General features: G+C 39.9%; 1 protein-coding gene and 1 long non-coding RNA gene across 2 annotated transcripts; one reads left to right on the forward strand and one right to left on the reverse strand.

The window, feature by feature from the left end:
• Window positions 1-216: 216 nt before the first annotated feature.
• LOC141602598 (uncharacterized) lies at window positions 217-2,647 on the reverse strand. Its single transcript, XR_012524549.1, has 3 exons — window positions 1,259-2,647; window positions 1,113-1,172; window positions 217-550 (listed from the first exon to the last, which is right to left on the reverse strand). It is a non-coding gene; the product is annotated as an uncharacterized LOC141602598 (long non-coding RNA).
• A 17,926-nt stretch (window positions 2,648-20,573) lies between these two features.
• On the forward strand, window positions 20,574-21,749 carry LOC141600875 (F-box/kelch-repeat protein At3g06240-like). Its single transcript, XM_074421134.1, has one exon. The coding sequence runs from the start codon at window positions 20,574-20,576 to the stop codon at window positions 21,747-21,749; it is 1,176 nt and encodes a 391-aa protein (XP_074277235.1).
• Window positions 21,750-25,347: the final 3,598 nt, after the last annotated feature.

The raw sequence follows: 25,347 nt of genomic DNA on the forward strand, positions 1-25,347 counted from the left end.
TAACATAACCATTTCACACATGTTAACTTTAACAGAAACTTTACCACGAACAATTCTAGTATGACCACTATACACATTAGGCACATAATTGCCGACTCAAAAACTCCCATACCCAGTGACTGTCTTAATCACAATGGGGCCATGATTTTTAAATGAGGGCGCCTACTCACCCAAAATCTAGCATTAGCCGGGGCTCCCAATATACATACACCAGGTTCATTTTATTAGACTCACTACGTTCATTAGGCTCATTTGTTACAGGTTCCAAAATCGTCGCTCTGATACCACTTTGTAACACCCCCATATACCAAGGAGCCTTAACAAGACCTTCGCTAGCATATAGAGGCGTTACCATCTCGGTTGCCCGAGGAAAACAATCATCAAAGGTCAATAAAAGAACATTAATAAATATTTTACAAGTGATTAAACCAACTACTAGTATAAAAGATACATCTCATCAAAACTACATAAGCTACTCCTGCCATTACTCGTGAAGACTCAACCCGCCAAGACTTCAGCTACCATCCAAGACAGCACTTGCTAAGACTGACTGCTCACCATAAGGGATCACGGCAGACACAACAGAAGCAAACAAGAAAACAACCACACAAGGTCAGTACTGCGGACAACATAGCAACAACAACTAATTCACTACAAACACAACAGACCGCACACACAAGCTACAAAACTCCAATCAACCTCCGTCACCGACTGTCTACTGGACCAGCCCTGCCAGTGGGGGACCGCAGCCGTTCCCACATAAGCCTCGCTCATCAAATCGAGCGATAAACCCTATCTCATTAATGTGCACATCCCCTCCCGTGGCGGGTTCCACGGAGGGCGAAACTAGGGCGTGAAGCCACTCCCGCAAGTGGCTCCACTCAGCCGAGGATGCACCTCGAGAACCACAGACAATCAGTCGTAACCAGTTGTATCCCAACGACGACGACGACGACGACAACAACAACAACAACAACAACAACAACAACAACAACAACAACAACAACAACAACAACAACAACAACAACAACAACAACAACAACAACAACAACAACAACAACAACAACAACAACAACCTAAACAACCAACATAAAGTGAGTAGGCGAACCTACCTTTAGCCAACCGCAGCAACTCCTCGATCAAACACAAGACATCAACCATGCAAGTAATCCCTATACAAATCGCATAACAGCCTATTACTACCATTATAATCCTACAAGGAACAACAATGACAAAGATGATGATGATGATGACATACCTACGCACAACATATCGGCGTTAAGATCGCTACTCGACTCAAGTAACTCATCCTCAAGGCATAAGCATCCTCTAAAGCTCCCATGGAAGGAATTATGGTGAAGGGAAAGGAGGGAGGCGACATCTAGGTCTGAAGGAAGGAGGTGGAAATGATTTGCGATTCTAACAAAACACGATTATAAACCCTCGCTGAAAAGACGCTACTCGATCGAGTAACTAGCTTACTCGATCGAGTGGCCCCTACTCGATCGAGTACCCAAGCTACACGATCGAGTAGCCTCTACTCTATCGAGTACCACTCATGCTCCTATTCAAACAAGACACTAGGCAACTCTGGCACGCATTCCTAAAGACCATCACCTGCCCCCCAAAGGTTGGTCAACGTCGGTCAATGGGTCCCTAAAAGGGCGGGTATTACACTCGCCCCAAAAAATTGTCGGGAGGTTACCTTGAAACATAAGAGCACGTGCCACATTTAAAATGTGAGGATGTTTGCGTTCAACACGGCCATTTTATTGTGGATTTCCGACACAAGATTTTTGAAAAAGAATGCCAGTCTTAAAGAAATACTCGGCCATATGCTCAAATTTCGTACCATTGTCCGATTCAACAATTTTAACCCGTCTAGAAAATTGATTTTCGACCATGGCTAAGAAACTCATAAATATTTCCGTAACTTCAGTTTTATCCATCAACAAATAAACCCACATGGCTCGAGAACAATCATCGACTAAGGTAAGAAAATATTTTGCACCACAAGACGATAAAGTACGATAAGATCCCCACAAGTCGCAATGAATTAAATCGAAAATTACAGAAGCCTTGTTATTATTGAAATGAAAGTTGTTCCGACTTTGTTTCGCAAAATGGCAAATATCACAAAGTTGCTCTAAATCAGCATTTAAATGGCTAATAGGAGGAAGTAATTTGACAATCTTATTTAATGGATGCCCAAGCCGTTTATGTCGCAAATTAAAAATGTATGCCGTGCTCACCCGATGCACCACTGGTCCTACCACCGCACGCAAATAGTATAGCCCATCCCGCAACTCACCGACTCCAATCCTCGTCCTCGTAGAATGGTCCTGAATGTAACAAGAGTCAATAGTAAATTGAAGAACATAATGAGTGGCAGTGCTCAATTGAGACACGGAGAGCAAATTACAAGTTAGGCTAGGAATAAATAAAACATTGTGAATAATCAATGAATCAGTCAAGTGAACCGTTCCAGTCGTATTAGCAACAACTGAGAGCCCATTGGGCAGGCTCACAGCACACGGTGAAATCGAGAATGACTCGGTCAGCCATTGTAAATCACCCGTGACATGGTGTGATGCCACTGTGTCTATAATCTAATCGGGAGACATACCATTTAGACGATCATGGGAGGAGGATGAACTGGGTGTGGAGAACACCATATTTACACGGGCAGGGGAATGGCCTGAGACACGGGTTTGAGAGCGAGCACGCATTTCATAAAGAGTCCAAGGACGATCGCCTCATCATTCCGGGTACTTCTGGGATTTAATAAAACAAGATTGTACCTCATGTCCCGTAGCATTGCAATGTGAGCATGACAATTTTCGTCTTGCATGTCTTTCCTGCTCGCAGAAAGCTCTCCAATCAGGAGTCGAAGACAACCCAGAATCACGCCGGACTGGACATGCCATAATATCAGAAGGGTCGTTAGCAGCCACGACAGGATTAGCGTGAAATCGCTCCTCTAAGCACGATTGAGAGATGGGAGAGGATCAAGAGCCAATTGCTTCGACCGGATTGACCCATACAAAGATGCATCCAAACCCATTAAAAATTTATGTAAGCGCTCCGAGTTCTGTCGTGCAAGCGCCTCTTGTGCAATTCCACAAGTACAGTTTCCATGCAAGCGAAGGGTGGCTCATGGGAAGCGATAGCATCCCACAAAACCTTTAAATTGCCATAATACGTGGTAACCGACACACCCTTCGTTTACTTTCAGTCATTTAATTGAGCCTTTAATGCTTGGATTTTTGAACCATCAACAACGGAGAATCGCTCTTCTAATTCTCGCCATAACAACGAAGCATCCTCAGTATATGAAATGGTATCTCGAATTGAGAGATCAATTGAATGCATAATCCATTGCACAATAGTGAAATGGATGACAACCCATTGGTCAGCGAGAAAGGGGTCAGCCGGCTTCACAATCGTGCCATCACAAAAACCGAATTTCCGTCTCGATTTAAGAGACATACGCATGGACTGACGCCATTCTTCGTAATTGTAGTGCTGGAGTTTTATTTGGGTGATTGTTTGCCCAGGTCCTTCTTGATTAGCAAGGAGGAAGGGAGACAAAGGATCGATTTTGTTTTCAGAGGTGACAGCAGAATTGATAAGTTCGTTGTTCGTCATGTTTGATTAAGGAGCCGAACAAACGATTTTATGATAGAAAAAGGAGAAAAAACACTAATACCATGATAAACTAAGTTTGGGAAAATATGTAATTGTGTTGTTGTATTATTAGCAATCATCAGCCTATTTATACGTCAAGGAAGAAGGCTGATACAAAGAATCTACTCAGCCAAATACAATGAATGATTTGCTAATACAATGAATTGCTAAATACCATCAACGGAATATGATGAATTGGTAAATACAATGAACGGAATACGGAAGGCCTACTCGGCCTAACAGAAGTATTGAATTTTTGTTTAAAGACATGGGTTTTGAAGATCATTTTCCTAACTTACTTGGTGGTGGTTAGCTACAACGGATCAACAATGATTATTGACGGTCTTGATCTTTTTGTTTGAATGATTAGCGGAGGGAGAGAGAGGGCTGAAGTGTTGGGGACGAAAATCACGAAGGTGGTAAAGGAAATGGTGGTGGGGATGAGAATGTGGAGAAGCGACGGAGGAAAAGTTTGCATATGTGGTGTTGTATTGAAGGTGAGGTGATGTGAGGAGATGTAGTGGACTGGTGGGGTAGTAGATATGAGAAGGTGAGAAGTTATGATTTGCACAATTTACTTTTATTTTGGGTTCACTTCTTCTATTGAGCCTATCATATTCTCTATAGAACGGTCCTATTGTAATACTCCGTATTTATAAGTCTTGGGGTACTTTATCGAGTAGGCCTTACTCTGTCGAGTAAGGGTAAGTTGCGTTTTAGAAAAGTTTCTGACCTGTAGGGTACTCTATCAAGTAGCCTTAGGTACTCGATAGAGTAAGGGGGTACTCTATCGAGTAGCCTTAGGTACTCGATAGAGTAAGAGGGTACTCTATCGAGTAGCCTTAGGTACTCGATAGAGTACCATCGATAGAGTAAGGGGGTACTCGATCGAGTAGCCTTGGGTACTCGATCGAGTAGCCGGTTTTACGGGGAGTTTTCTCGGGTTTTGTTAATTATGCGATTAAGGTATATAAGCTTTGTCGTCATTATTCTAAATCACTTTTGCAAAACCTAAATTACTGTTTAAGAGAGAAAGCAAGCAAGTTCTTCATCCTAATCGCATTATTAGCAATACCCGGAGTTTGGAAGGTCAGTTCTGAGCGTTGATTATACCGTTGAGTTCCTTGCGTCGTGGGTAAGATCTATGTACTCTTTTTATTGTCTTTCCTTTGAATTGGTTAAACCCTAATTTAGAGATTTGGGGGTTTATATGTAGTATGTGATTTGGTAGTCTTTATGTGTTGTATGATAGGAGGAGGGTTCATAGAGGAAGCCTTTTGATTCAGCAGTAGAGACCGTCTGATTGTGTGCTTACCAGGTAGGATTTCCTACTCAGTATTAGTCCCATAATGGGATATTGGTTGATGTATTGTATTTGGTTGTTTGATATAATAGTTGTATTGTGATTGTGGTTGTGATCGTTGTTAATGGTTCGCGAGGCGTGGCCTCGGCTGAGTGGGGTCACTTGCGGGAGTGGCTTCACGCCCTAGTTTCGCCTTCTGTGGAACCCGCCACAGAAGGGATGTGCACATTAATGGACAGGTTATCGCTCACTATGTGGAGCGGGGATTTGGTGGGTACGGCTGCGGTCCCCATCGGGTGGCTGGTCCAAAGGGACATCGTGAGTTGAGATGATTGGATTTGGCGTGATTGTGTGTGTGTGATTGCTTAAGTCGTCTGTTTGTCTTATTGTTGGTATATATTGAATTGTGTGATTAGTACTGACCCGGTGTTGTTTTGTAAACTGCGGTGATCCATTCGGGGATGGTGAGCAGATATTGAGCAGGTATTGAGATGAGTATCTCGGGATAGCCGGGATGGCCACGACATGATGATAGGAGTCTTCCATTCGTAGCTTATTAGTTATTTACATTTCGTTAGAACAATCGATTGAGAACATGTATTGCATTTTGGTTTGGTTTGAGAATTGTAACTCTTCACTAAGTATTTATATTTAAATATTGTTTCTTCATTGTTTATTTGATTATCATTGCCTCGGGTAACCGAGATGGTAATGTCTTCATACCTGAGTGGTCCTGGTAAGGCACTTGGAGTATGGGGGTGTTACAAATGGTATCAGAGCGACGATCCTGAAACCTGTAACCAATGAACCTAATGAACATAGGGAGTCAATTAAAATGAACCCGGGGTAAAGGTTGTAGGAGCTAATTCAAAGGCTTGGGAGACGTCCTGAAGTCGCAAACTCGCCCTACAATTTTGAACCGGTCACATGGGGGTAGTATGTCAAGGTCGTATGTGTTGCTTGTTAGCTTGTATGTGAATGTGATGATGTATGTTGTAATTGTTGGATGTTTGGAGTAGAAGATCGAGTTTGTGAATGAAAGGTTGGTGAAGTATATAGAACTGTTGTTGATTGAAAGCATGTTGCATGATAGTTGGTTTACAATGTTGGTTGGAATTATTAGAAAAGTGCATGAGAATGATGAGTAATGTGGTGGAAAAAAAGAGTAGTTCATATGTGATATGATTATACATAATTTTGTTTGTGTAATTTTATATAATGATTTCATATACATGCCTACTATTGTTCATATGTACATGTTGTATGAAGAATGTGGTTGAAATGGATGAATTGATTGGAAAAGATGGAGTGGCAATAGCATGAGAATACGAATTTTGTGATTATGAATATGTTTAGGTGACGAAGTGTATTTGTAATATTGATGTATTAGTAACATGGAATAGGATTTGTAATGTATGAGTATGATTTGTCTTACGAAAGGCTATAGAATAAAAGCATGTGGGTAGTGCATGATGAATGTTGTTGCTTTGTTTTCGAAAATAATAATAAGTGATTGGGGCTACTGGTTTCATGAGTATTGGGTTGTTTTCGTTTAACTTGGTTGTTGTTTAAGTTGTTTGGAAGTAAAAATCAAATAGTTATGTCGTCGATTACAGACAAAGTTGTCTTTAAACTGTTATAACTTGAGATGCGTAAATGATTTTAATGTGATTCTAATTGGAGGTGATAGCTTGCTCTTTTACGATTCTAACGATAGGTCACACGCCCAAAACGACCAAGAAATGAGTGAGTTATGACTATTTTACGAAAAATCGGACAAAGGTCTTTGAGAAATGCGTAGGTACTCGATCGAGTAGCCTTGGTACTCGATCGAGTAGGGGTAACTCGATCGAGTACGTCAGTTACTCGATCGAGTGTCCCTGGTAATTTTTTTACGTGCTTCTGATCTTCACCTACTCGATCGAGTAAGTCCCTTACTCGATCGAGTGGCCCGTACTCGATCTAGTGACCCCTGTTTTTGGTCATATGCTTATCTTTTGACATTCGTTGCATATTATGTTTAATTCAAAGCTGTTATATTACTTCTTTATGCACTGTTTTACGTTTGTGTTGGTCCTGAAGCGTAAGTTACCTAACCTTATGGTGTAAAGAGTGGCACCTATGATGAGTGTGAGTTCGATGGGGAGGACATGAGTTATACGTGGTTGTGATAGATAGTGGAAAAAAAAAGGAAGATCGTTATGGCTTAATTGAGATATAGAACAGGTTTTGTGAGACGAGATGAGTGATATGATTGTGTGTTGGGTAATGTAAATGTAAGTGAATGCGGGCAAGGCATGATGTAAGTTTAAGGAACGTGAGAATGAAAAGATTGAAAGAAAGGATGTGGATAGTAGCAACCCGAGATGTATAATAAATTATGGAGGGAGATGGTTAGAAATAGTGTTGAGTAAGAATATATGTAATGAAAGGTCGTTTTAGAGGAATTGAGAAGAGTGGTTTATAGCGAACTTAATGGGACATGTCGCGACGTGGATTTGCCGATAGTGACTGAGTTTGGAAATTTGTGTTATCGAGAGACGAAACTAATGTGTGATTTCCTTGGGTAATTAACGGTATAAAAGAATTTTGATTTCTAGAGATGTAAAAAGGGAGATGTAATTGTTTGAACATTAAACGTTGATTTTTATGGATCAGTGGCAAGGGTGATTAATGGCATAATAAGAGAACATTTTATGGTAAGGAAGAGTGAGATAATATCGATAAGGAATAACGGGATTGGAATTGTGGAGCAATGAGAAAGTGATCGGAGCACTAAAGAGTTAGGAAGAAGTAATAAGGAGTTGAATGGTTAATTGTTTTAGTCGAGTGTAAAAAAAAAAAAAAAGGAGTAAAACTAAGAAAATGTTCACCGGAGTTGTGTGATATAAAAGTAAGGAATCGTCAAGATGCATGATACTATCATGAGGAATTGAATTAATGGTTATATAGGAGTTTCGGAATAACACGATTAGTCTTGAGTTTTGAGGAATTAAGGAAAGTAAGAAGTTGGTAGAATATCTGCAGGATATGAGATTTTGGTGGAGAGTTAAATGATGATACAATTAAGAATAGTATTGGGAATTATGTTGAGGTAATTTTGGTTGATAGATTTGATGCTCGTTATTGGGGATGATAACCAAAGATAGGGAAGAAACGGTGATGTTTAGAGATGAGTGTAAGAAGTTGATGTACGAACGGTAGTTGTATGGAGGAGTTGTCTCTAGTGGTTAAGGTTAATGATAAATAGGAAAGATGGCAATTCTAAAGAGGCTGATTTTGTAGAGATTGAATTGATAGGTATGGTTGTGAGGAAGTATAAGACATAGTCTTAGGAGGCGGTTTCTCCTAGTGAGTGTTAGCTGTATAGTTAAGTGTGGCAGAAGGTGAGGGTTATGCGAATGGAAGAATGTGATGAGGGGCATGCGAGTTAAACTCGGGCGACAGGTAACCTTTGTTGAGTGGTAACTTACGTGATCAGGATTGATTGGTTGGATGTGATTATGGGTCTATGTTATATATAAATGTTTGTGTGAGGTTCGACCTCACAAAAAAAAAATGGTATGGTGTGATAATTATAAAGTTGTTATCTGAATTTTCTGTAATACATGTTGGATACGAGAACGTAATGGAATGATGTTTAAAAAGGTAATAATTTGACTGTTTTGGCATGACTAGTTATGCTTGTCTGTATTCATGGTACATGTCAATCTGTGATATGGTAAGGGGATGATATTCACGAGGTAATTATCTGTTTAATTCATAAAATATGTTGTGTTATGATTTAGTAAAGCGGATTTGAGTAAGTTATTCTTGTCTGAGAAATTATTCCGAGTCAGTATTTATGGGAGTTGTATGCAGTTGTGATGACTATCGATGTGGTTGTTGTGCCTCGGGTGGTGATCCGGGCACGGTACATAGTCTTTGTGATGCGGGTATTTTCGCATGCGGTGTGGTGTGGCTGTTGGTGGCGGTGTTGTGATGCCGTCACCGGTTGTGGTGGAGTAGGTGGGATGATTATGATTCGAGTTTCGAAAGTACATACCGATCATACATAGAATGTTGTTTTGTTTGATGTTGCTTCTGTGAGTTTCGGTTTGTACGAGATAGACAGTTGTTTTGTTATTGATGTTTCTTACCAGGTTAAGTTGGGAATGAGGGTAGAATATGATATGAAATAGAGTGGTATATGTTTTTTTGTTGTCATGGTATAGTGATATTCTCGTTGATGGGACACGGTTGTGAGAGGTTGTTCTGTAAATTTTGATCTTGTTCTAGATAAGGCTTTAGTGGACATGGTAATGGCAAGTGATTCGTAGAACATGTGTGGTAATGATCTGATATATGCAGGTGGTTCATAATCCTTTGTTGAGACAGTGAGTGTAGGTGTAACACCCCCATACTCCAAGTGCCTTACCAGGACCACTTAAGGCATGGAAATGCTACCATCTCGGTTACCCGAGGCAATGATTATCATAAGACAATAAAGAAACATATTTAAATAATAATTAACGTTTAAAGTGATTACATGCCAAAAACCAAAACTGATAAAGAGATACAAGTTCTCCAAAACTATCTACTATCAAAAGACTATAAAACTATCAAACACAGCGGAAGACTTCTAAACTGCATCGTGGTGACTCCTCCCGATTACCCCATACGCATCGCTCATACCTGCTCAATAACTGCTCACCACCCCCGAATGGATCACCACAGTTTTTAAAACATTTAAACGGGGTCAGTACTAATCACACAATCAATATAGATAACAACAATAAGATAAACAGACAGCTGAACTGTCACACACACACACACACACACCACCAACTCCCATCATCTCAATATCGATCGTCCTTTGGACCGCCCGCCGATGGGGACCGCAGCCGTTCCCACCTAAGCCCCGCTCATCGTACGAGCGATAACCCTGTCCATTAATGTGCACATCCCCTTCCGTGGCGGGTTCCACGAAGGGCGAAACTAGGGCGTGAAGTCACTCCCGCAAGTGACCCCACTCAGCCGAGAACGCATCTCGAGAGCCATAGACAACCAAGCACAATCACAATCACAATCACAATCATCATATCAAACAACTAACTACAGCACATCACCAATATCCCATTATGGGACTAATACTGAGTAGGAAATCCTACCTGGAAAGCAACACAATCATCAGACGATCTAGCAGCTGTCTCCAAACCTCTCCTTTACAAATCCTTCTCCTATCACATAATCACATAATCACAATCTAACCTTAACAAATCATAAAAACCCCCAATCCCAAAATTAGGGTTTAACGGAACTTGACGAAATACTATAAAATTGGTATGCAGATCTTACCCTCCACGCAAGGATCACAAAGGTGTAAAGAACGATGAAATCCGACCTCTCAAGCTCCGGGATTTGTCAACAACACGGATGAATGCGAAGAACGTAACTTGAATCTCCCTTTTAATGTTATAAGGTTTGTAAAGGTGTATTATGAAAGTGACGGAAAGATTTATATAATAGTCCGTGTTATTAACAAAACCCGTCGAATTATCACCCCGCAAACCGGCTACTCGATCGATTACCCAAGGACACTCGATCGAGTACCCCCCTACTCGATCGAGTACCCCAGCTACTCGATCGAGTACCCCAGCTACTCGATCGAGTACCCAACAGGTCAGAAACTTTTCTAAAACGCAACTTACCCTTACTCGACAGAGTAAGGCCTACTCGATAGAGTACCCCAAGACTTATAAATACGAAGTATTACAGTCTTCCCTCCTTAAAAAGAACTTCGTCCCCGAAGTTCAACCCATACATAAAAACAAACATGCTAACTCGATCAAGACACAACAACGTAACTAAGAACTCAAAACAAAACTCCAACCCAAACATGAACTCGTAACACCAACTCCACTAACTATTCCTACCTCCACAATATGGCTCATGATATCGTATCAACTCCACATATATATATCTCTCACGACACCAACTCCATACATAACCAACTACCATCCTCTAACGCTGCTAGCTCCATAATATCATCCACTATCAAATCCAAAATCAAGACACTCATAGACATCAAACGGAATGTTACATTCTACCACCCTTAAAAAGAACTTCGTCCTCGAAGTTTACTCACACTCATAATCTCATCATCCAACTGTCAACACTATCGAAGTATTCTCGCATTCCTAACATCAAACTACTACAAGCACGGCCATGACCTTTTAACACCATCAACCACAACATATACAAATCCATATCTTATGCTACACCAACACTCTACTTCCAAATATACTACCATGTGAACAACCATCAAAATCTCTTTTATCGCATCCTACTCCTCTTAAGATAAATGTTACGTCCTCGTAACTCACTAATACTAAATCCTAGATATACATGTTTGAGCTTAATGTAATAATGTAAATTTTGTATCTCCTTGGCTTCACCTTTGCTACATTATATTTCATTGAGTTGAATGTAACTTGATAAGATATATATTTTAAGAAAATCTTCTATTCTATTGACGTTTGAAAGAAATATGGATGACAATAATAAGTCGTGCTCAGAAATGACATACGAAGTACTATTTTTCGAGACTGAAAATTGAAGTTCAGGCAACAAAAGTATAGTCAACAAATTAGGATGGGCGACAATTATTTTGACATGCTTGGCTTTTTTTGGGCAACATATATGACATTACGTTGCACTAAAAATACAATATGGGCAACGAAAAAGGTTGACGCCTAAAACTCCATTTATGTGCGACGAGTTTTTTTTTCAATGCACAAAGTCACCTTTGGGCAACAAAGACAAATTGTCGCACATAGATTTATATGGACGATGAAAAGATGTGTCGTCGCACTAAATGTAAAGGGCGTCGAGCTTTGTGCGTCAAAGTCACGACGAAACTATTTTTGTTGCACAAGCATATGGGCAACGAAAACATGGGTTTGTGCGACGAAAAGTTTTGTCACCCAAAGGCGTTTTTCCTGTAGTGCCACCACATGTCAAAGATAACCGTCTATAAACCAAACACTCACCATGCATATATCCAAGGCTCTCTTACTTAAACATTTCTCATAACTCAACTCATTTGGCATACCACCTAACCTATACCATAAAACTCGTAGCAAAATCACCATACTAACTCTCCATTATTTCTGCAAAACAACATACCTCTCTATGTAAGGCACTTATCTCCCAGAAGCATAACTCACGATCCACACTCGTTACGTACACGCACACTAGATCCTCAAGTTCTTTCTTCCATTACCGCAAAACTCATACACAACTTAACATGACACTAATTCCCAATACCCTACACTCACTGTCTCAACAAAAGATTATGAACCACCTGCATCTTTCGGGTCATTACCACACATGTTCTACGACTCACTTGCCATTACCATGTCTACTGAAACCTTAACTAGAACAAGATCATAATTATTGTAACAACCTCTCACAACCGTGTCCCATTAACAGAATGTCACTATACTATGAGTCTATGACAACAACGAAAACATATACAACTCTATGTATATCATACTCTACCCTCATTCCCAACTTAACCAGGTAAAGAAAACATCAATAAACAAGACAACTGTCTATCTGCACACACTGAAACTCGCAGGGAACAACATCAAACAAAACAACAATCTATGTATAACTGCTATGTACTTTCGAAACTCGAATCATAATCATCCTGCATACTCCACCACAACCGGTGACGGCATCACAACACCGCCACCAACAGCCACACCGCGGTGCGAAAATACCCGCATCACCACACTAAATATCGTGCCCGGATCACCACCCGAGGCACCACAACCACATCGATAGTCATCACGACTGCATACAACTCCCATAAATACTGTCTCGAATAATTTCTCGACAATAAAAACTTACTCAAATCCACTTTACTAAATCATAACACCACATATTTTATGAATTAAACAGATAATAACCTCGTGAATATCATCTCCTTACCATATCACAGATTGACATGTACCATGAATACAGACATGCATAACTAGTCATGCCAAAACAGTCAAATTATTACCTTTTTAAACATCCTTCCATTACGTACTCGTATCCAACATGTATTACAGAAAATTCAGATAACAACTTATAATTATCACACCATACCATTTCTTGTGAGGTCATAACCTCACACAAACATTTATATATGACATAGACCCATAATCACATCCAACCAGTCAATCCTGATCACGTAAGTTACCACTCAACATAGGTTACCTGCCGCCCGAGCTTAACTCTTATGCCCCTCATAACCTTTTCCCCCATCCGCACAACCATCACTTCCTGCCCAGTATAACCATACCATTACTATTCAACTATTAGCATCCGCCCCATCTAACCACATCTTATACCCTCTCACAACCATAAATATCCATCTGGTCTCTACAAAATCAACCTCTTTAGAATTGCTACCTTTCTAATATACCATCACCCTTAACCACTAGTCACAAACGACAACACTACCACTGTCCGAACATCAAACCTCTTACACTCATTTCTAAACATCACGATTTCTTTCCTATCTTTGGTTGACATCCCAAATAACAAGCATCAAATCCATCAACAAAATTACCTCAACATTCTTCCCAATACTATCCTTAATTGTATCATCATCTAACTCTCCGCCAAAATCTCGTATCGTGCAAATATTCTACCAACTTCTTACTTTCCTTAATTCCTCGAAACTCATTACTAATCATGTTGTCCCAAAACTCCTCTATAACCATTAACTAGCATCCTCATGATTGGTAGCACACATCTCGACGACTCCTTACCTCTATATCACATAACTCCGGTCAACATTTTCTCAATTTTATTCCCCTCATTCTTTTCCTTTACATCTACAAAATCAATTAACCATTCAACTCCTTATCACTTCTACCTAACTCTTTAGTGTTCCGGTTACGTTCTCACTGCTCCAAAACTCACATCTAATTATTTCATATCGATATCATCTCACTCTCTCTTACCACAAATATTCTCTTATTATGTCATCAATCACCCTTGCCACTAATCCATCCATAGAATCAACGTTTACTGTTCAACAATTGCATCTTCCTTCTTACATCTCTAGAAATCAAAATTCCTTTCATACCGCTAATTGCCCAAGGAAAACCCACAATAGTTTCATCTCTTAAAAAGCCAAATCTCCACCCCGTGACGTGTCTCCACAAAGTTCACTATATACCACTCTTCTCAACCCCTTTAAAACGAACTTTCATTATGTATATTCTTAACCCACACGGCTCTTAACGACCTCCCTCCATAATTCTTTACACATCTCAAGTTGTCACTATCCATATCCTTACTCTCAATCCTTTCATTCTCACGTTCCTTAGACTCACATCATCCATTGCCCACATTCACATACTTTTACGTTACTCAACACACACTCATATCACTCATCTCATTTCATCTCAGAAAACATGCTCTATGTCTTAATTAAGCCATAACAATCTTCCTTTTCTTTTTCCACTATCTATTACAACCACGTATAACTCATGTCCTCCCACCGAACTCATACTCACCACAGGTGCCACTCACTACACCACAAGATTGGGTAACTTACGCGTCAAGACCAACATACATGTAAACCAATGCATAAAGAAGCAAAATAATAACTTTGAATTAAACATAATATGCAACGAATTCAAAAGATAAGCATATGCCCCAAAACAGGGGTCACTAGATCGAGTACAGGACACTCGATCGAGTAAGGGACTTACTCGATCGAGTAGGTGAAGATCAGAAGCACGTAAAACAAATTACCAGGGACACTCGATCGAGTAACTTACGTACTCGATCGAGTACCCCCCTACTCGATCGAGTACCAAGGCTACTCGATCGAGTACCTACGCATTTCTCAAAGACTGTCCAGTTTTCAGTAAAACAGCCATAACTCACTCATTTCTTGGTCGCTTTGGGCGTGCGACCTATCGTTAGAATCGTAAAAGAACAAGCTATCACCTCCAATTGGAATCACATTAAAATCATTTATGCATCTCAAGTTATAACAGTTTAAAGACAACCTCTTTATCATCGAAAAACACAACTATTGATCTTTACTTCCCAAACGACTTAAACAACAACAAGGTAGACAAAACGACTCAGTACTCATAAACCAGTATTGCTAATCTCATGTTACCATCTTCAAAAATCAAGCAACAACATCCATCGTGCACATATATTATTTAACTCATTAGTCATGTACTAACCGCATGCTTTAAATTTTATAACTTTTCGTAACACAAAACATTCTAATACATTACAAATCCTATTCCCATGTTACTAATACAACAACATTACAATTAGACTTCGTCACCTAAACATATTCATAATCACAAAATTCATATTCCTATGCAATTGCTACTCCATCTTTTCCAATCAATTCATCTATTTCCAACACATTACTCATCATTCTCATACACTTTTCTAACAATTCCAACCAACATTATAAATCAACTATCATGCAACATGCTTTCAATCAACAACATACGAAATCACATTATCACCATCTTTTCTACACATTCCCTATTCTCCACATACATACATCCACTGATTCATGCCACACATCACTCCATAGGTACACAAAGCACAAGGTAAACACATAGCGATCCCGACTCATATCCCATGTGACCGGTTCAAAATTATAGGGCGAGTTCGCGACTTTAAGACGTCTCCCAAGTCTTTGCATTAGCTCCTACAACCTTTACCCCGGATTCATTTTAATTGACTCCCTATATTCATTGCATTCATTGGTTACAGGTTTCAGGATCGTCGCTCTGATACCATTTGTAACACCCCCATACTCCAAGTGCCTTACCAGGACCACTTAAGGCATGGAAATGCTACCATCTCGGTTACCCGAGGCAATGATTATCATAAGACAATAAAGAAACATATTTAAATAATAATTAACGTTTAAAATGATTACATGCCAAAAACCAAAACTGATAAAGAGATACAAGTTCTCCAAAACTATCTACTATCAAAAGACTATAAAACTATCAAACACAGCGGAAGACTTCTAAACTGCATCGTGGTGACTCCTCCCAGTTACCCCATACGCATCAGCTCATACCTGCTCAATAACTGCTCACCACCCCCGAATGGATCACCACAGTTTTTAAAACATTTAAACGGGGTCGGTCAGTACTAATCACACAATCAATATAGATAACAACAATAAGATAAACAGACGAATCAATCACACACACACACACACACACACCACCAACTCCCATCATCTCAATACCGATCGTCCACCGGACCGCCGCCAGATGGGGGACCGCAGCCGTTCCCACCTAAGCCCCGCTCATCGTACGAGCGATAACCATGTCCATTAATGTGCACATCCCCTTCCGTGGCGGGTTCCACGAAGGGCGAAACTAGGGCGTGAAGTCACTCCCGTAAGTGACCCCACTCAGCCGAGAACGCATCTCGAGAGCCATAGACAACCAAGCACAATCACAATCACAATCACAATCACAATCATCATATCAAACAACTAACTACAGCACATCACCAATATCCCATTATGGGACTAATACTGAGTAGGAAATCCTACCTGGAAAGCAACACAATTATCAGACGATCTAGCAGCTGTCTCCAAACCTCTCCTTTACAAATCCTTCTCCTATCACATAATCACATAATCACAATCTAACCTTAACAAATCATAAAAACCCCCAATCCCAAAATTAGGGTTTAACGGAACTTGACGAAATACTATAAAATTGGTATGCAGATCTTACCCTCCACGCAAGGATCACAAAGGTGTAAAGAACGATGAAATCCGACCTCTCAAGCTCCGGGATTTGTCAACAACATGGATGAATGCGAAGAACGTAACTTGAATCTCCCTTTTAATGTTATAAGGTTTGTAAAGGTGTATTATGAAAGTGACGGAAAGATTTATATAATAGTCCGTGTTATTAACAAAACCCGTCGAATTATCACCCCGCAAACCGGCTACTCGATCGAGTACCCAAGGACACTCGATCGAGTACCCCCCTACTCGATCGAGTACCCCAGCTACTCGATCGAGTACCCAACAGGTCAGAAACTTTTCTAAAACGCAACTTACCCTTACTCGACAGAGTAAGGCCGACTCGATAGAGTACCCCAAGACTTATAAATACGAAGTATTACAGTAGGGCGTTGAGTAATTAGTGTCGTGTTAAGTTATGTATGAGGCTTGCGGTAATAAAAGAAAGGAACTTGAGGATCTAGTGTGAGTGTACGTAACAAGTGTGGATAGTGAGTTATGCTTTTGGCGGTAAGAGTGTTATGTAGTTTATATAGAGAGGTGTGTCATGTTGCGGTAATAGGGAACAAGTGAAGTTTTGGGTTAAATTAAGGATTTTGTGGTATAGGTTAGGTGGTGTGACGAGAGAAGTGAAGTATGAGAGTTGTTTAAATAAGTGAGCCTTGTGTAGGTGCATGGCGAGTGTTTAGATTATAGGTGGTTATCTTTGACATGCGATGGTGATGAGGATTATGAAAAGATAAATCTAGGATTTAGTATTAGTGAGTTACGAGGACGTAACATTTATCTTAAGAGGAGTAGGAGGCGATAAAAGAGAGTTTCATGGTGGTGCATGTTGTAATATAATTGGAAGTAGAGTGTTAGCGTAGCGTAAAGGAGGGATTTGTAACATTCCGTTTGATGTCTATGAGTGTCTTGATTTTGGATTTGATAGTGGATGATATTATGGAGCTAGCAGTGTTAGTGGATGGTGGTCGGTTATGTATGAAGTTCGTGTCGTGAGAGATATATATGTGGTGGATACAATATCGTGAGTCATGTTAAGGAAGTAAACATAGTTGGTGGAGTGGGTGTTAAGAGTTCATGTTTTATGTTTGGTCGAGTTTTTGAGTTCTTAGTTATGTTGTTGTGTCTTGGTCGAGTTAGTATGGTTGTTTTTAGAGTATGGGTTGAATTTCGGGGACGAAGTTCTTTTTAAGGAGGGAAGACTGTAATACTCCATATTTATAAGTCTTGGGGTACTCTATCGAGTAGGCCTTACTCTGTCGAGTAAGGGTAAGTTGCGTTTTAGAAAAGTTTCTGACCTGTAGGGTACTCTATCAAGTAGCCTTAGGTACTCGATAGAGTACGGGGGTACTCTATCAAGTAGCCTTAGGTACTCGATAGAGTAAAGGGGTACTCTATCGAGTAGCCTTAGGTACTCGATAGAGTAAGGGGGTACTCGATCGAGTAGCCTTGGGTACTCGATCGAGTAGCCGGTTTTATGGGGAGTTTTCTCGGGTTTTGTTAATTATGCGATTAAGGTATATAAGCTTTGTCGTCATTATTCTAAATCACTTTTGCAAAACCTAAATTACTGTTTAAGAGAGAAAGCAAGCAAGTTCTTCATCCTAATCGCATTATTAGCAATACCCGGGGTTTGGAAGGTCAGTTCTGAGCGTTGATTATACCGTTGGGTTCCTTGCGTCGTGGGTAAGATCTATGTACCCTTTTTATTGTCTTTCCTTTGAATTGGTTAAACCCTAATTTAGAGATTTGGGGGTTTATGTGAAGTATGTGATTTGGTAGTCTTTATGTGTTGTATGATAGGAGGAGGGTTCATAGAGGAAGCCTTTTGATTCAGCAGTAGAGACCGTCTGATTGTGTGCTTATCAGGTAGGATTTCCTACTCAGTATTAGTCCCATAATGGGATATTGGTTGATGTATTGTATTTGGTTGTTTGATATAATAGTTGTATTGTGATTGTGGTTGTGATCGTTGTTGATGGTTCGCGAGGCGTGGCCTCGGCTGAGTGGGGTCACTTGCGGGAGTGGCTTCACGCCCTAGTTTTTCCCTCCGTGAAACCCGCCACGGGAGGGGATGTGCACATTAATGGACAGGGTTATCGCTCACTATGTGAAGCGGGGATTTGGTGGGTACGGCGCGCCCCCCCGGGCGGTGGTGGTCCAAAGGGATGGACATCGATGAGTTGAGATGATTGGATTTGGCGTGATTGTGTGTGTGTGAGTTAAGTGTCTGTTTGTCTTATTGTTGGTATATATTGAATTGTGTGATTATTATCGACCCGGTGTTGTTTTGTAAACTGCGGTGATCCATTCGGGGATGGTGAGCAGATATTGAGTAGGTATTGAGATGAGTACTTGGGATAGCCGGGATGGCCACGACATGATGATGGGAGTCTTCATTTGTAGCTTATTAGTTATTTACATTTTGATTAGAAATCGAGTTGAGAACATGTATTGCATTTTGGTTTGGTTTGAGAATTGTAACTCTTCACTAAGTATTTATATTTAAATATTGTTTCTTCATTGTTTATTTGATTATCATTGCCTCGGGTAACCGAGATGGTAATGTCTTCATACCTGAGTGATCCTGGTAAGGCACTTGGAGTATGGGGGTGTTACACCTATAGAAGAGTTACTACTAAATCCATTCAGTAATCAATATGACTCAACATTTAAACCAGATTTAACCCAACCCGACCCGAAAAATATTCTAGCCCAAGTCCCGCAAGAGTCGCAACACGCAAATAACACGACCCGAAAATATTAGGGTCCTGATTTTCGCAGTACACATTTTACTCATCGTAGTACACTTTTGACAAAAATACCCTTCTCATTTCTCTCCCCTCAAATCATCTACTTCTCTCACATCTTTTTTTCTCTCTCCGTAGTCCCTTCTCTTCTACGAATGTACTGCATACTGTACCATCTATCAACAAAGAAATTTTTTACACAAGCATAGTACTGTATTAATTCTTTGTGATCTTGCTAGTATGTTTTTTTACCCAACGACTGCACAACACTGTCGACAACCACCTCACTATTAGCCTTTTTCTACCAGCGCTGCCGCCTCTCCGACGTCCACCTACTCGCCCTCACCGGCGCTCCAGCAGCGAAAACCCTTCGCCATCTTTGTCGGCCACCGCTTACTCTCCCAACAGCCTGCCTCCCTTACCATCAATGAACCCCCTTTCAACCTGCAGATGAACGCCCCTTCCTCCCTCCGATGACCCCATCTCCTGCCGTCGCCGGCGACAGTGAGACACCACCGTTCTCAACTGCCGAACCCACCTAATTTATAATTTTTAATTAACCATAAACTGTTAAGTAATAATTAAACAAAAAAAATCCTTTAAAAACATTAAATTGATTAATAATTTGTAATTAATGATAAATATCATTCACAATTGAAGCAATTTGATTGATTTGAGATGCAATATTTGATTTATTTGAGATTCATGGTTAACTAAGTGATATAATTTGGTTTAGAGTTTTTTAGTGAGGGTAGGTAAATGAAAAGTATTGTGCAAAAAGTACTGAAATGAGTAAAAATCGTACTGTGAAAATAAATTCCGAAATATTATTAAAGCTTGAATTGAATTAACCAAACCCTAAAACAGTCAGTCGCACTTTTGCTCTGAATGCTATCGAGAGCCGAGAGCCAAGACTCAAGACTCCCAAGTCCTAAGCAGTAAGCTCTCTTCTTCTTCAATCTTCAATTTTCAATCTTTAATTTATTTGCTTTATTTTTCAAACCTTACATCCCCTTTAATTTTCTGCAAAATGTGGAATAATTTGCCTACTGAAATCAGTACTAACATATTACACAGATTGCCTGTGAAAACCCTAATTAAATGCACTATTTTGTCCAAATCATTCCTATCTTCAATCACTAGTCATGATTTTATCTCCGATCATATTGCACAACATGCCAATTCCCATTTGTTACTTCGTTATTTTACCCACGACAAGCAAGAAATGTACCATCTTGACCCTGATGACGATACTTTTTCCGGTTTCCAAACTCAAGGCTTGCTTGTCCCCTTCCTTGCTTATCCTAAACAGTGCTTTACTGTCGTGGGTTGCATAAACGGTGTTCTTTGCTTGGTTAATGATTATCAACAGGAGGGTACTCTTATTATTCTTTGGAATCCCTCTATTAGGAAGTTTGTTCACCTCCCACGGCCTATATTCGTATTTGATAAGATTGGTGCGTATACGTCTGTTTGTGGGTTCGGGTTTGATCCTATTTCTGATGATTACAAGGTGGTTCGACTCGTAGAACGGGATACTGGTTATGGGGTTAGCTCCCAAACGCTGGTGGAGGTCTATAGTTTGAAATCTGGGTGCTGGAGGGTTATCGTTAAGGGTCCTTGCTACGATATTAAAGATCACCGCTGCGGGTATACCCCTCGTTTCATTAATGGCTCTGTTTATTGGCTTGGGAAGCCTTATGTGGCTTCATATAATGAAACTGTGCTCCTCAAATTCGACATGTCTACAGAGAGTTTTGAGACCATACAACTCCCGAGAGACTTAAAATTAGCCGAGTTTAGATTTACTCAGAATTTGTATGTTCAGGAGATTAAGAAGGGAATATTGACTTTGTTGAAGAGTAACTACGATGACGGAAACAACACTTTTAGCGCATGGATATTGAAAGAAGATGGGATTGTTAAATCTTGGAAGAAGATAGGATTGTTAAGTCTACATGGCAGGCCTTTGGCGTTTAGTTTTAGAAAAAATGGTGAAGTTATCATCGTGAAGAGTGGTCGTGGTTATACTGAAGAGGAGAGTGAGGTTGTTTCAATTGATCCAGTAACTCAAAGTGAGACAACATTAAGAGAGATAAATGCAGATCGTAATTTATTTTATTTGTCTACTTATATAGAGAGCATGGTTTTGTTTAAGGAAGGGAAAGGAATTGAAGAACAAAACACGAAGTTGAATTTGTTCTAGAGGAACAAACCACGCAGTTCGGTTTTGAAGACTTGAATGTAATCAAACTATCAAACTTATGCTTTTACTCTATTTTTAACCCAGGTATTACTGGCATTTCCGACTGTTTGCTATTGACTTCTAGTTAAGTCTATTTAAATTCGAGTTACTAATTATTGCTGTTTATTATTATTTATAATAATTAAAAGCCAAGGTTAATTTTGTGATTTTTTTTATATTTGTTGAAGAAATGATTGTTTACTCCCTTGGTGTGCAGTGTTATTGAATAATTGACGTTGAATTGTTGATAAACAGTTGAATGTTGATATGACTATTGGTGGCGTAATGGGGATTTGAAGTTAGGGCGAAGTATTTGTTCAATAAGGAAACTAGAAAGAATAGGAAATTTTAAATGAAAATATTAGAATTTTTGTTGCTAGGGACGACTGCCTCTGTTAGTCCCCTCCTAGTTTCGCTATTATCTCTTGAATGTTGATATGATCATTTATGGCGGAATTAGGATTTGTAGTTAGGGGTGAACTATTGGTGCAATAAGTTATACTAGAAAGATCTTTGAAAATTTAAATAAAATTTTTAGAAGTTTCATTGCTAGGGACGACTGCTGTCTGTTAGCCCCCTCGTTTCGTTATTGATGATAATACGAAGAGAAATGATATTAATAATTCAGTTACTAGATGAAATAAGTCTCATATTACCAAGCATAATTTTATTTGGAGTCGAGTTTAGGACGAATTATTGTTTGTACGAGAAGATCTCATGATCAGATAATTGGTGATTGTCTTCGGTGGAGTTTTTCAAATAAGACTTCAAGAGTAGACTACCGTTTGTATCTAGATTCTAGAATGTCAATTTATCGGCCATGTTACTAATTTGATACCATAATAACAACCTTTATTAAGTAGAAGTGATTCGATACCTTGTTAATTTTCTCATATCTTGAAATTTGGTGTCCAACTGTTATACTCGTGTCCAAGTCTCGGGAGTTGCATAGTCATATACTAGGGAAATAGAAGGTCGGAGTAACATAGGTTGTATACATAAACTGATACTAAAACTAAAATATCACAAGAGCAGGCCACAATAGAAATGTTACAGCAGCAACTGTTGAACAATTTATACTGTGTTGTAAGTAGATCTGTTTACAATGTACTTCTATAAGGCGGCTTACACAACAATTTGTGATCCTATGACACGTTTTACTAAAACGGACAGTTTTTACCTGAATGAACATAGATGATGAGGAGATAGTCAGTAGCCCAACGGACAGCTTGTTTAGCATTTTGGAGTTGAGATAACTAAACTATAACAACAAATTCCAATAACAAACCGCCTTTGCGTTTACTGAAGTTGATAAAAGATAAAAGATAACTACTGTGTACTTCTAGTACCATGCCAACTACTAACAAATTACTGCGGGGTTCTACACTCATGAATAACTGAGAGATATAGTGGTGTTCCGAGCAAACCTGTACTACGGAGTATTTGTTAGTGTTAGACTAATGATAGTAAATAGCAATAATAATTATGACATTAAATTTAAAAGCTTATCAGCATTAATGTCAGTCCTCTAATTCTTCCTCCGCAATTTCATTTCACCATCAGTCAGTGTTTTTTTAGTTGGAACAAATCCAACTGCCTGTTTTGTTCTTCAATTCCTTTTCCTTCCTTAAACAATACCATGCTCTCTACATAAGTACACAAATAATATGAGCACTTATAGTAATCATGCCAAATCAAAGTTAATAACCCAAGCGCCACATGTCTTAATCGCATTATAGTAATCAATGCCAAATCAAAGTTAATATTCCCTTACACTCAGTGATGGATGAACAAATCCAAGACCCGCAAGAATTTTGACTGACTTGCTCTCTTTTAAAATTTCCTGCAGTTGTATGATCTTAAAACTGCATGTGAGTATTTTCGGGCATTCACTGCCGGTCCCAAGCCCGGATAAAGGAGGAGGGTCGCGGTAGGTCTATGGCAGCTAGCATAAAAACTTAGTCACATTCTATAGACATGAATCAGAATTTGAACATCATTGGGGCGTCTCCTCAGAAGCGACGCGCTACACTTCTTAGACCCGGGTGTAGTGAAAAGTACGTGAGGGTTGCTAGGTCGTCGCCCGGAAGCGACGCGCCATCTTTACATCTGGGGGTGGTGTCAAATAGGCAAGGGTGCGCTAAATCTTCTAGACCCGGGTGTAGTGAAAAATATGCAAGGGTTGTTAGGTCGTCGTCTAAAAGCGGCGCGCCACCTCAAAGTATGGGTGTGGTGTCAAATAGGTTTAGATCTAGGAAGCATGGTCAAGAGCGGGTAAAGAAAACAGGGCATGACTTTAGGAAGGGTAGTAGGTTACATTTTGGTACTTGGAATGTGGGCTCTTTGACAGGGAGATTAGCCGAGGTAGGGGAGGTTATGAAAAGGAGGAGAGTGTGTATAATGTGTCTACAAGAGACAAAGTGGGTCGGAGATAAAGCAAGGGTGATAGCGCCTTGGGTTATAAGCTTTGGTACACGGGTAAAGACAAAAGTCGTAACGGAGTGGGTATTGTCATTGATAAAGATTACATCGATGATGTGGTAGAAGTATCGAGAAAGAGTGATAGGATTATGAGCTTTAAGCTTGTAGTCGGGGATGAGGTGTTGACTGTTATAAGTGCTTACGCACCTCAAGTAGGATTGGATGCTTCTTTTCGACGAGCCTTCTGGGAAGATCTGGAAGAGGTTGTAGAACGAGTCCCTATTGGAGAGAAATTGATCATTGGTGGTGACCTCAATGGGCATGTGGTACTAGTCGAATTGGCTTCGAGAACATTCATGGGGGTTTTGGGTTCGGGGAGAGAAATGAAGCAGGAAGTGACATATTAGATTTTGCTTTGGCATATGACTTGGGTATAATGAACACTTGGTTCGAGAAAAGACATTCCCATTTGGTGACTTATAGGAGTGGAGGAAATGCTAGTCAAATTGACTTCCTTTTGGTAAGAAATGTGTGAAGGAAAGAGTACACCGATTGCAAGGTCATACCCGGGAAAAGTGCCGCAACACAACATATATAGACTAGTGGTGCAATGGTCCTCTGAAGCTGTTTTAGGCTTTCCCAGTAAATAGGCCTCGTGCCCTATTTACCCGGGAGTGGTTAGTTGACTCCTAGAGTTGGTCGTCATTATCTCTGCTAGGTTAACTACTCCATATTTGTTGTGGGTTATGTTGAATAAGTCTCCCGTGTAAATAGGAACCATCTTTCTGAACTTTAGTTGTTGCCTGACACGTCTTGGTGGTGCTTTAGTATGTGACTTGGTGAGATTTCCATTCAGGCCTGGCCTAATAGGTGCCTGACCTGTGTTTCCCTCCTGGCTGGTGCCTACTCAGGTGTTTGGACGCCTTATATTGAATTGTTTTATGTTCGGGCTTAGCTTGGACATTGCTTGATTCCTGTCTGATCAGGCAGGGAAAATTTGGGCCCAACAATGTGATTATCACTAAACATGTTATAATGCAAATGCCCTAATTATGTAAGACTAACTACAACATCAACATAAACAACATCACATTATTGAAACCGAGTAGGATTAATCTACTGATAGGCACAAAACTAG

Source organism: Silene latifolia, chromosome 9 (genome assembly GCF_048544455.1).
Source record: "Silene latifolia isolate original U9 population chromosome 9, ASM4854445v1, whole genome shotgun sequence".
Classification (NCBI taxonomy): domain Eukaryota; kingdom Viridiplantae; phylum Streptophyta; class Magnoliopsida; order Caryophyllales; family Caryophyllaceae; genus Silene; species Silene latifolia.

Bases quoted from the DNA above. Each gene is read 5' to 3' on its own strand.
- LOC141600875 (XM_074421134.1), top strand. From the start codon at position 20,574: ATGTGGAATAATTTGCCTACTGAAATCAGTACTAACATATTACACAGA.